We start from the raw sequence: 12,322 nt of genomic DNA, 5'->3' as shown, positions 1-12,322 counted from the left end.
TAGGAACACGATTAAGAATTGTGAAATAGGAACACGGTTAAGGGTTGTGAAATAGGAACACGGTTAAGGGTTGTGAAATAGGAACACGGTTAAGGGTTGTGAAATAGGAACACGATTAAGAATTGTGAAATAGGAACACGGTTAAGGGTTGTGAAATAGGAACACGGTTAAGGGTTGTGAAATAGGAACACGGTTAAGGGTTGTGAAATAGGAACACGGTTAAGGGTTGTGAAATAGGAACACGGTTAAGAATTGTGAAATAGGAACACGGTTAAGGGTTGTGAAATAGGAACACGGTTAAGGGTTGTGAAATAGGAACACGATTAAGAATTGTGAAATAGGAACACGGTTAAGGGTTGTGAAATAGGAACACGGTTAAGGGTTGTGAAATAGGAACACAATTGAGCGTTGAGGCCTAGGAACAAGACAGAGTTGTGGTCTATCTTTATACGCCTGTCTTTAGACGGGACTTATTATGGTAAAGCGATGTTTGTACTTCCGTCCGTCTGTCCTTCCGTTCGGGGTTTTCTGTTTTTAATATTTGCAGGTTGTTGAACTTGGTCAAATTTGGGGAAATATTTTACACACAAAACTCTTGGTTTGTCTATCTACCTCTTGAGACAGTTTAGGCTAAGACCCTTTATTCGTAAAATGCAAAGGAAGTATGTCACAACCTGATGATGGCTGATACTACCTGAAGCAAAGATCTACAAATCATGGCTTAAATGAAGAAAAACTTCTATGTAAGTATTTTCACGGGCGTATTATGTACCATTCGCGGTACTCTTGTTATTTAGCTGGACAAAGATCACGCATCAACCTACGGTCCGTGTATGTGGATTCAGTAGTTTGAATCAGCTCTAGCTTCAATCCTCTCATACCTATACGGTGGCTACTCCCAGGTTACTGATGTCAGACTGCCCGCACTGTTTCCCTTTGTCGCTGTTATTAAGATCAAGGATTGCAGTATGCTTTCCCGACCAATGAGCTTTATCAACGCGACTATAAATGCACTACTGTATGGTTGATTGATTGATTGATTGAGTATTGTTTAACGTCCATCTCGAGACTATTTCACTCATATGGAGACGTCACCACTGCCGGTGAAGGGCTGCAAAATTTAGGCCTATGCTTGTCGCTTATAGCGAATGAGCAGGGAGGGTATCTTTATCGCGCCACACCTGCTGTGCCACGGGACCTCGGTTTTTGCGGCCTCATCCGAAGGACCGCCCCATTTAGTCGCCTCTTACGACAAGCAAGGGGGTACTGAGGACCTATTCTAACCCGGATCCCCACGGGATTACTACTGTATGGTGTCAAAGTCGTAAAGCGTGATAGCAGCGTAATACTACCTTAGTACGATCTTTGAGTGAGTAGGATTGATGAGAGGTCATGCAGTAAACGGGCTTAGAGCGTAATGTGATCGTGATTAGGACGTACTATTTAGGTTTTACCCTTTGCACGATCCCTCCATGATTACATGGATTGGAGACGTTACAGAACACGTAGTATTTTCATTGTAAAGTGGTAGAACATTCCGCAAAATATTCACCATTCATTCTTCTACAATGAACATTAGCTATATGCCAGCAAATTTACTGACTTGCACGGATGTTTGCGCAAGGGAGTCATTTTGTGGGTAGATATCGGATTACTCGGAGAAAACTCGTGTCTGATGGGACGACCACCATACCCTCTCACCTACAACCACTGCCGATCATGGGGATCGAACTCGGGTCACAGCAGTGAGAAGCGAGTGCGTTAACCACTACGCTACCCAGACACCCATGATTTCATACTTATTGTATATGTTTGTAGATGTTTATTATGTTTTCCTCGTACTGTCCAATGTACACAGTGTGCTCATCAATACACAGAGGTTATCGATTAGGAACTCTGTGCTCTGATCAGTAAAGGCAGAAAGTGGCCGTATTGCTTATAGGAGTCACGAGATTGATCACAGCTTTGCCTTTCATCTAGTAGATGAATGCATTCCTTCTTCTATAATCAAACATTAGCACATGACCAATAATGTTGGTTCAGATTCCAGAGAGCGTGTATTGTATATAAAAAAGTAATTATGATAAAATCAAAAAAAGGGAGAAATACCGAAGATAAATGCTTAGAGGGCTACGAATGTATCAGGGTTTCGTGTTGCTCTGCATGGTTACTTTGTTTCGATTGTCCATCTTTCCCAGATTCCAAATCGAAATGACTTGGCACAGTTTGTAAATTTCTAGGGCGTGGCTTGATCTTACACGGAAAGATTCTTTTATGTGCCTTAGTTAATATGACTTGCCAAGTAGCCTTTGCTTGTTACTTGATAAAGGCAGTGAAAACATGACAGTGATGTGAATTGAAATATGTCATTTATTTTGAAAATGACGAAGCTATATAACAGAAAGCTAGTGGGGGTCAGAATGAGTCGAGAACAAAAATACAAGAACATATGTATCACATAGGTATGATTATGCAATCTGACCCCCTACAACACATAATGAAATATCGAAATAGAGCTGCCTGCAGTCAAATAAGGTTGGTTTTACAAAATAAAACAGGCCTTACAAAATGAAACAGCTCACACATACTAGCATCAAAGGGGCATTACAAAGGAGGATGTGGAGGGTGGATGGTGGGTATCAAATTAATTTTCTTTGTGTACACAAATACTTGAGCAGTCTTTGCACTTCAAGCAAACAAAGAGGAATGACCAAAGCGTCCTAACGGCGCACTGTGATTGCATGGTCATCCATGTAATATGCTAAGTACGGGGCCCTTAAACAAACATTACATCATCTTCAGTTTGCCTGATCGGAAATTTCCACCCAAGACAGCGATGATAAGAAACATACCAATATAAAGCATTCCAAAAAGGAGGGGTCTCAAACAGAAAATTTTCCATACCCAACATCCATCAAACGTGAAGTGAACAAATTTAACATGTTATACAAAACATATATTTACCATAATTTACCTATCCAAAATATACACATAGAACATACCCAATTAACACGTTACATAAAAGTCATTATCTACCATAATTACATATGCACGAAACGGTTTGCATGGAACAAACAGAACGCTTTGGGGGTGTAATCAGCATCTTCTGTTTACCGGTTACATCCGGAAGTGACAGGTCAACAGGGAATGCTTACTCCTATTAAGCACGTGATCTGACCCCGGGTGTTTCCAGGTGTCCGTCTTTATCCGTATCTCAGTTTTGTGTTCTTTATGTGAATTATAAGATTGAGCTTCACTTTTCCATAGTCTATATAAAGGCACTGTAAAACTTGTTTGTTATTAACAATTTGGATGCAGTAGTAGAAAGAATTTTGTAGGAAAATCTTGATATATACTTGATCATTGTGTTTTGGAGCATAGTATGTGTGCGACTTACTGGTTTCGTATTGACAAATTGCATCCAACTTAAAACTGCCTGTACCTTTGACAAATGCTGTATCTGAGAGTTTACTATCCTGTCGTTGATTACTTGCATTTTTGCACCAGTCACAGAACATGCGATTTTCACTCATCTCAAATATCAACCACGGCCTATCTTCTGTCCACTCAATCTGGAATTTTCTTACGCGCTTTTCCCTATCATAAATTTTCTTTGCCGCTCTCACCTCAACCGGAATTTTGGCCGTCCTTTTTCCTGCTTTACCAGGTACAGCATTGGCTTCAAGAACGCGGCCATTTTGTTTACTTTTCAATACGTTGTTCGCTGGATATTCGCGCGATTATCGTACGAGCTATCTTGACAGTTACACGTAAACAACTGCTCCAACGCTTACTTTTTGTTTTATTTCGATTCTGGCGGCAAATTTACGCAACTAAGACAGTTTAATTATCTACATACATTGGTTTTGTGTGTGCGACTTTTAAATAATCTACAAGCCTAAAGGACTTCTTGATTTTTGATTTTCACTGACCCGACCTCAAAGTTTACTGGCCTCGGTCTTCGGACCACTGAGTTTTCGTGAAGACTCAAATGAGACATCGTGTATATTTGATTTTTGTTTGAGCGATGTTGATGACTACGCTTTCGTCTTTGTGTATTCTGAACATCAATCCCTTGTGTTGGAGAAATTTGTTTCTATTTAATTCCTATTTTAAGCAAATACCTGCAGCCCTAATTGGTCTGACCCCGTCCATAACCGGGGTGTGTCATGGTTTGAACATATTGAAATCTACACTATGTGACAATACGTGCTTATTAAATAATTTTGACACATGTCATTGGTAAACTAGCAATACATCTTTATGACACGAGATGACTTCAGCTTCCCACATTCAAGATATAGGACTCAAGGCGGGTGTGACAGGTCGACAGGGGATGCTTACTCTTAATAGGCACTTGATTCCATCTATGGTAAGTCCAGGGGTCTGTGTTTGCCGTTCTTTTAATTTTGTACTCTTGATGAGACTGGTCACAGTTATCTTCACTTCTTCATTGTAACATTCTGCTTCTTTAGGATGGATTCCTATTCCTGTGGATGGATTCCTGTTACATTTATTGAATACACTGAGATGTGATATTTTGTATGTAACGATCTTTTGAAATGGAAAAAAAAAAATTAATGCTGCGGTTCTTTGTTTCTGTGAAGGTTACCAATAGTTCCAGGTCACATTCTGCCCATACCAAAGGACCTTGAAATTCCATTAGAAAAGGCATAAATTATATATACAAACGATTTACAAAAAATTTTGTTTTAATTTAATCGCAACATTAAATACTATGTATGAACATATTTCTATCTTTTGCAAAGCAGAACTAATACACAATGGCAAATCTAAGACAGACCGAATTTCCTCTGATAATGTTTGCACATTCACCATTACTTCTGTCATACTTCTACTGCTTAGAGTTTATAATAATTTTTTCATGTGATAACATTGGTGTAATGAGGTACATAACGATATGAAATAAAGCAGAGGTGTCGGTTGTTAATAAAGAAGAGAAAATTATTCTACCATCGGCTCATACATTGTCTTAGACAACTTTGCATGGAGATCAGAAGGATTAGGGAGTATAACATCAAAAAATAACCACAAAAAGCTCAAAATATCATAGAAATTTACAACACACTATCACTTTTGTCAGTAACGTCTAAATTTCATAGGCCTAGTTTTGAAATTTTTTTTGTTCTACTTCAAAAAATATCAGTGCTTTCATTATTCTTTTCAAATGAGTAGAACAAAGTTAAAATGTATAATTTACTACTTCATTGATTCTACTGAAAATATGGCCTCCTATAATTCAACCTCCCCCAGACTCCATTTCATTAACTGTAAGTAAAAGAGAGTAAATTAATTTTTGGACCTTAGGGGATGCTAGATGAAAGGTGAAGATAACGAACAGTGATCAATCTCATAACTCCTACAAGCAGTACAAAATAGATGGTTGGGCAAACACGGACCCTTGGACACACCAGACGTGGGATCAGGTGCCTAGAAGGAGTAAGCATCCCCTGTCGTCCGGTCACACCCGCCGTGAACCCTATATCCTGATCAGGTAAACGGAGTTATCCGTAGTCAAAATCAATGTGCCAAGAACGACCTAACAATCGGTATGAAACAAATCAGACAGCATCTACTACTCCTAAATACCTGATTCCACATCTGGTGTTTTCAGGGGTCCGCTTTATCCTACCCTACTCTCAAACTCTACATATACTAGTATATGTATATGAGATTGATCTTCACCGTTTCATCACGATCAGTAAACTGGACATTTCATAGCGCGGTGGCACGATCAAAGAGATTCGTGTCATCGCTATATTTCCATGCCATTATTTCATTCTGCCATCACTGCTGATCATGTTTTGCGTCATCCAAATCCCAATACATGTATTTACCTACTAATCGGAAGTACGCTAGTGTTACATATTGAACTCCATGGCAATATTTGGATTCCAAGGAAAACAGCAGAAACTTGTTAATTACATCAATTTTGATTTCTTGTAAATTTTGATAAAAAGAATATCAAATGCAGAAATCATACTCCGTGCCGGCACGAGATCACCAACTTTGTCAGAATTCAAACACCGTGCATACGATAGATCACTAACTTTGTCAGAATTCATACATCATGCCGGCACGAGATCACCAACTTTGTCTGAATTTATATTCCGTGCAGACGATAGATCACCAACATTGTCAGAATGTACACACCGCATTTTGTCAAGTAGCGAGGGTAATAGAAAGGATTCTTACATTGAATGTTAGGTACATTGTATAAACATGTATGTACAACCTAGTAAAGGAGGGGAACATTCACCGTACATTAAAAAATCATAGCGTATTGAAAATCACACTTCTGGTATCGGAGGAAATCACGGAGATGGATCTCGAGGTACGACCATTGTTGTTGTCATCCTTACTGAAAATCTGTCGGAGGTTCCTATATCTATTGACAAACATGACGATCAGCGCCGACCGGAAGCCTTCACTCATCGTACAATAAAATACAAAATGGATTGGGTAGGAAATTTGTACCAGTAAATTCAAAATTATCTCAATCGTGTGGGAGTTCGCAGAAATGGGGTTTTCTCCCCTGGTCAAATTCGTAGCTACCATCACGTAATATGCTGCAATTGGCATCTCAACGATACACACGCTGTTGACGATCAAAATGACTAACCACGTGGTAATACGACTGTCACGTGGTTCGTTTTCCCCAGAACCGAATGTGCTCCTACGCCGAATAGTATGTCTCTGTTTTTCTGCAACTCGAATTCGCACTAGCATAATAGTGCTGAAGATAATCATTGCCATACACGGAACAATATTTACGGCAATAGCCCTCACCCAAGAGTAAACAACCACATACACACCGTCGACAAAGTCCGAGTTTGTCCGAAAGCACGTGATTATCTCTTTTTGTGGATCAAGGAGTGACGGAACTCTCGTTTTGATGAACTTGTATTCAAAGAATCTGCTTAGATGACAACCAGCAGCCAATATAAAAATAAAGATAACGAAGATATACGTTCTCTTGACTCCACACCAGAGCCGAACGTTCAGTGGATACGAGACACAAATGTATCTTTGTAATGCAAGGAGCGTCGTGAGCCAAAGGGAGGCGGTATGTGTGATTGTCGGAAGAAAAACCGTCATGTACTCCCAGACGTAACAAACCTCAAAGGGAATGAACTCTTTGTAGTTCTTCAAGGTGTAAGCGTAGATGTAGGTCGGGGTGGGCAATGCTATTGTCAGAGTATCCACCACGGCAATACATCGGAGCACGAAATGAGTCGGGGAGTTCATCTTCAACTTGGAAAAGACCGTTACGAACAAAACGTTGGTTACTAGGACAACCACACACAGTACGGGTGTTATGTACCCAAATACCGGCAAGGATACTTCGGTATCGTGAAATTCCTGAAAATTTAATCCAAATGGAATAGCCAGATTGTCTTGCTTGTCCTTGACAGAGGAACTGAAGTTTTGAGATTTGATGTAATTCTCTAACCAAAGAAGATCGCTACCTGTTAAGCCCTCCATCTTTCTGTAATAATCTGATTTTCTCGATGGACCGTTTTTATAGGCTGATTGATTGTGTTATCTGGTTTCTCTAAGAGGGTCACAAATTACAACATTCTATCGCAACATGTGAAATTTCCCACCCAGAAAATGTTTCCATGGACAGAGATTCTCATTGAAATACAATGCCGCCTCTCAACTCGCTTTCATTTCGAGCACGGTTTCTCTGTAAATTTGTACTGCCAAGACCTCAAGCAGCAAACAAGATGTCCAGAGTAGGTTACGTCACGCTATTTTCATTCCACTTTAAATCCGCAGAGGTGTCATCCGATGATCTAGTGTTTACAGAGTTTGTTTGCTGATGCCCTGTCACAATAGGCTACCGAATCTGTCTGTAACGTAGTCCAATTAATAACAACGTGTTAAAAGTATCGATAGATCGATGTGTAAAAGTGTTTAAATATTTTCTTTCGCATAAACCGGATACTGTACTAAAACATCAGCATGTCGTAAAATGACTACAAGATGCCTCTAACTGGTAAAATACAACATCGTGAGAGTGTGATTGGATTAATTTTATTTCATATGATAATTTCTGAATATAGAATATCGAAAATCATGTATTTCAATAAATTGTACACACAACCTTCCTGGTGGTCGCAATGGACAACACAGTACTCATACATTGTACGTAGTACAACACATGATACACTAGTAAACACTAATTAACACATTAAAATGTATGTACTTCACAAACAATTTGTAGCTCTGAGTACAGTCACGTGACCTGTTTGTGCGTTTTTGTGAGAGGTGGTATGATACTATAAAAGTGTGGTTGACTGTACACAGCCATCACTCTACATAAAACACAATCATCAATTGTATTCTTACATTTTGCTGATGTAATGTCCCATTTTAATATAGATATGAAACACTTTCAAGTAACATGCATAGTGCATTAACACAACATGCAGTGTAGAAACTTATAATCGTAAATCAACATACATAGATTACTAAAATGACCTTACCTAATCAACATACATAGATTACTAAAGTCACCTTACCTAATCAATACACAGGTTAATGAAATGCTTTATAACTATCATATTTTGTCAATGACTAGATATTCTGAAGTTTCAATGTGATTTGAGATTCTTGTTAAGAAACAAAAATTCAAGAATCTCAAACCAAACCTTCAAATTTTGTTAATTTCATTCCAGCTACTCGATGAGATTGGTTATTTTTTTTGGTGTCATTATTTAATAAATGGATAACATTAGATAATGCACCGAAACTGGAAACAAATAACCGGTTTTACCTTCACCAGAGCGAAAAAGGAAAACCAATATACACAGTCATGCATCGAAAGGGATTTTGTGTCTATACTTGGCGAAGCATCAATCTAATTAAAATAAGATCTTCTCTAACCGTTACACTGGAGAAGGATCTGACAGCATTGAATTTGAGGTCATATTATTGACCCCAGTCTCATGAATAATTCAATAACTATTCGACCAATAACGATAGCTTGACAGAGAAGTAATGACCAATGAGGAATCATTTTACTGAAGAGTATTCGGATTGTAAGTTCACAAAATGGCGTCAATCCATGAAAAGAATAGACGAATTCCAAATTTCAGCGTTAAAGGAAGATCTTAGGTATTATACATCCATTATCGTTAAAACGTATTTTCTGTGGTGTTCTAACATCACTCACCTTCGATTATTCAACCGTGGTTCTCAGTAATTATTGTCATGCGTATGATAAATACCAGGTATTTTCCGTTATAACAGCAAAACTTTCATGTTGGCGATCCCGAAAGCCGTCATTTGATTGGCCAAATGTGAAAGGTGAAATAACATGATCTCAAACGCAATGCTGTCACATCCTTCTCCAGTGTAACGGTTAGAGAAGATCTTACTTTAATTAGATTGGTCGAAATATCTGCTCCAAATCCAAGTTTTATTTTAAATCGTTTTCACTTCAGAATTAACCTTAAATATCTTTCAATGATCAAAACGATTTACATTTAGGAAAATGTGCAAAACGTTTTGCTGCAATTTCCCGACAGAAGGCTATGACAAATCAATTAAAAATATCATTAGAAATATAAATATCAAACAATTTGTGCATAGTCTGTGGTGCTCTTCGTTTCCTGTTTGTCACTTACGACGCATCCTTGATGTATTTCTCTCAATATCTTAAATTAATGGTCATCATGACACTTACACTGTACTATTGGCATCTGAAAGGCAGCAGTCTGGTAGTTGTCCATTGAAACAAAAATGGCGACGCTTAAATTCCATTTAAACGTACCACGGAGGACATCTCTCCTGTCCTACTTTGCAGTTGATGGGTTACATACTTCTTATGGCAAGAGTCCGACGCTGAATCTACGGAGTTTGACTACGAGCGATTTTCTTATATATTTTGAAATTGAATAGTTTTTTTTTTCTACCGGAATGCATTATGCTTAATTGTCACGGTGAAAACAAAACATCAGTTTAATAGCGGTGACTGCATGTGTGGCCTGCACGTAACTGTTATATCCGGTAAGTGGGCTGGTAATGTCGAGCCCGATGATTTTTCCTCGCAGTCTGCTAACCACTTGAAAATGCGCTGTGTGCTGCTCATTTTTTTCTGGAAGTAATGATTTAGGACTTTTTGCGTTAAATTGGCCACCTCGGGAGTTTTTGGCGGGAAAGTATCGTCTATTTCCAAATCAGATAACGTAATATCGTTTAATTCCCGCTTTTTACCACAAGACGTTGGTCGCCTGGTGGTTTCACTCTGTCGCATTGGTGGTGCGTTGTCGACATCGCTGAGATCACTAAATTCATCCTCTACAAAATATTCAATTTCGTGATAATATAAAATGTTATGTGGGAAGTACGTACTGGGCCTCTGAACTGTGATCGGGTTCAAAGTACAAATTATGAATTTCCCATCATTCCGACCTCGATGTACACTAACCAAAGGATGTCTACTGACTGAAATTGACGTAAAATCTCGGTATCAGAAAATTCATTTCCTTTAGATATAGATTTTAAACAGTTTATTTTACCCCTAAAGAAGTCTTTGATCCACCGATTGGATCTTGAACATGATTTAATCGTCTGTTTACTGCATCTTCATTTACCATTTTCTTCATGCTGAGTAATTCTATCGACCAAACTAATCAAACATTATTATTTTCTTAGCCGGTGTTATGGTCATAATGATATGAAATCATGACATGTCTTGAAGCACGGGGAACGAGGCCAAAGGAAAATATCTTGCTAAGGCGAATTATCAATGTTTTGAGCAGTGTTTTCTACTAATAAGAGAGGTTTCTAATAGACAAAGGACTATAGTCAAACCTCAGACATTCAAAATATACTCGTATAATATGTGTATAGTACGTAATATTTCCATTTCCAACGTTTTTGGTTGGATATCTTTACTAATTGTAATGACAGCCGTTTCCTCATGAATGCGATGTTGTTATGAACAATGCGCGGGTGAATCTTGACGACTATAGAGGGGTATTTTTGACGACTATAGAGGGGTATTTTTGTTTTGAAAGCTTATAATTCCGACAGAAATGAAAATAGAAAGTAAATATTAGAAATATAACATACCCTCATATATTTTCAATAATGAAATCTATAAAGATAATTCTCCGCCTCCAAACGCCCGGCATTAGGAGTGAAAGTCAGGTTTTCTTTAATAAAGGTGTAGATTTTGCGGTATAATTGTAAACACGATAAAAAAAACTTTGACTGCTAAGACCTTGAACACCATCTGTTTTTACACTTTCAGTAATTCACTTTGAGTTCAAGACTCACGAATAGGACGTAAAGCAGCAAGCAATTTACCAACATGCTTTATAAAAATTAAAAAAGATACAGGTAACAGCAAATAAATTCAATACCTATTCCATTATTCCAGCAGAGTTTGGTGAGTGGCTGATCAAACGGAACTGGTGTACCGCACCTATTCTTCCCCTTGCTGCTTGTCCTCCCTGAGGACCTTAGAATCAATGTCGGGGACTCAAATCCAATCTGTCTTCGGTACATGCCATTTGATCCGAAAAGGTCAGCAGTCTCACTAGGAACATTGCTTCGGCTACCACCGCTCCCCAGCAACTGTCTCTGTAGCCTCGTTTTCACAAAGGGCGTTTCCGGGCGATTTTCCTCTTCCTCTGGCCACGGGTTAAACACCTCGCTCGTAAAAGGGGTTCGAACAGCTTTTAATGGTTCCCTTTTGCGCAGAACGGGTAGTCCGTCGCGTCTTTGAGACTGCTGAGTCCGAGGACGAAGCTTGTTTTGTTTAGCTAGCACCTCTAAAGAGGTATGAAGCATATTGAGTCTGCCCGGTTTTAACATTGGTGTACTGGGTGTATGCTGCGTGTGAATCCGATCGTCCTCCTCAACCGTCGTCCGCTTTTTTCACAATGACGCATATTCTCAAGATCTGTTCCAAATTATTTGTTTACCAAGTTCAACTATTTTGACTGTTGTGTGCTATGAAGTTTCCTATGCAAAAGATTAAATTATGAAATGTTACTGTTTAATTAAATCTAAATCCTGAAGAGGCCCATACGGGAATTGTAAGTGTCTTTGATAGCTCAAACACCGTTCATTGATGTTAATTAACTTTTTTTAGAATTCTCATTTCCCCTACAATTAACATTCGTTTGCTTTACAAATTAAAAATTAAGACAAAATGCTGTTTTTCTAATTGTCTAAAACCGCCTTTTTACCCGAATTCGGGGGGTCTATGTACATGTACATTTAAAACAGATTAACAAAATCACACAATTTAATGGATTAAATCTTCAAGACTACTTGGCCA

The 12,322-nt window shown here is 38.5% G+C and overlaps 2 protein-coding genes across 2 annotated transcripts; both read right to left on the bottom strand.

Moving 5' to 3' along the window:
- Positions 1–4,728: 4,728 nt before the first annotated feature.
- Positions 4,729–7,506, bottom strand: LOC125682386 (sex peptide receptor-like). The gene has a single exon (XM_048922928.2). The coding sequence runs from the start codon at positions 7,504–7,506 to the stop codon at positions 6,295–6,297; it is 1,212 nt and encodes a 403-aa protein (XP_048778885.2). The 3' UTR covers positions 4,729–6,294.
- Positions 7,507–9,555: 2,049 nt separating this feature from the next.
- Positions 9,556–11,853, bottom strand: LOC125660333 (uncharacterized). The gene is made up of 2 exons (XM_048892142.2): positions 11,400–11,853; positions 9,556–10,329 (listed from the first exon to the last, which is right to left on the bottom strand). Exons 1-2 carry the CDS (start codon positions 11,851–11,853, stop codon positions 9,986–9,988), a joined length of 798 nt encoding a protein of 265 aa, XP_048748099.1. The 3' UTR covers positions 9,556–9,985.
- Positions 11,854–12,322: the final 469 nt, after the last annotated feature.

This window comes from Ostrea edulis, chromosome 9, assembly GCF_947568905.1.
Source record: "Ostrea edulis chromosome 9, xbOstEdul1.1, whole genome shotgun sequence".
Lineage (NCBI taxonomy): Eukaryota > Metazoa > Mollusca > Bivalvia > Ostreida > Ostreidae > Ostrea > Ostrea edulis.
The sequence above is the reverse complement of the archived record's forward strand: the minus strand, read 5'-3'. Positions and strand labels throughout refer to the sequence as shown.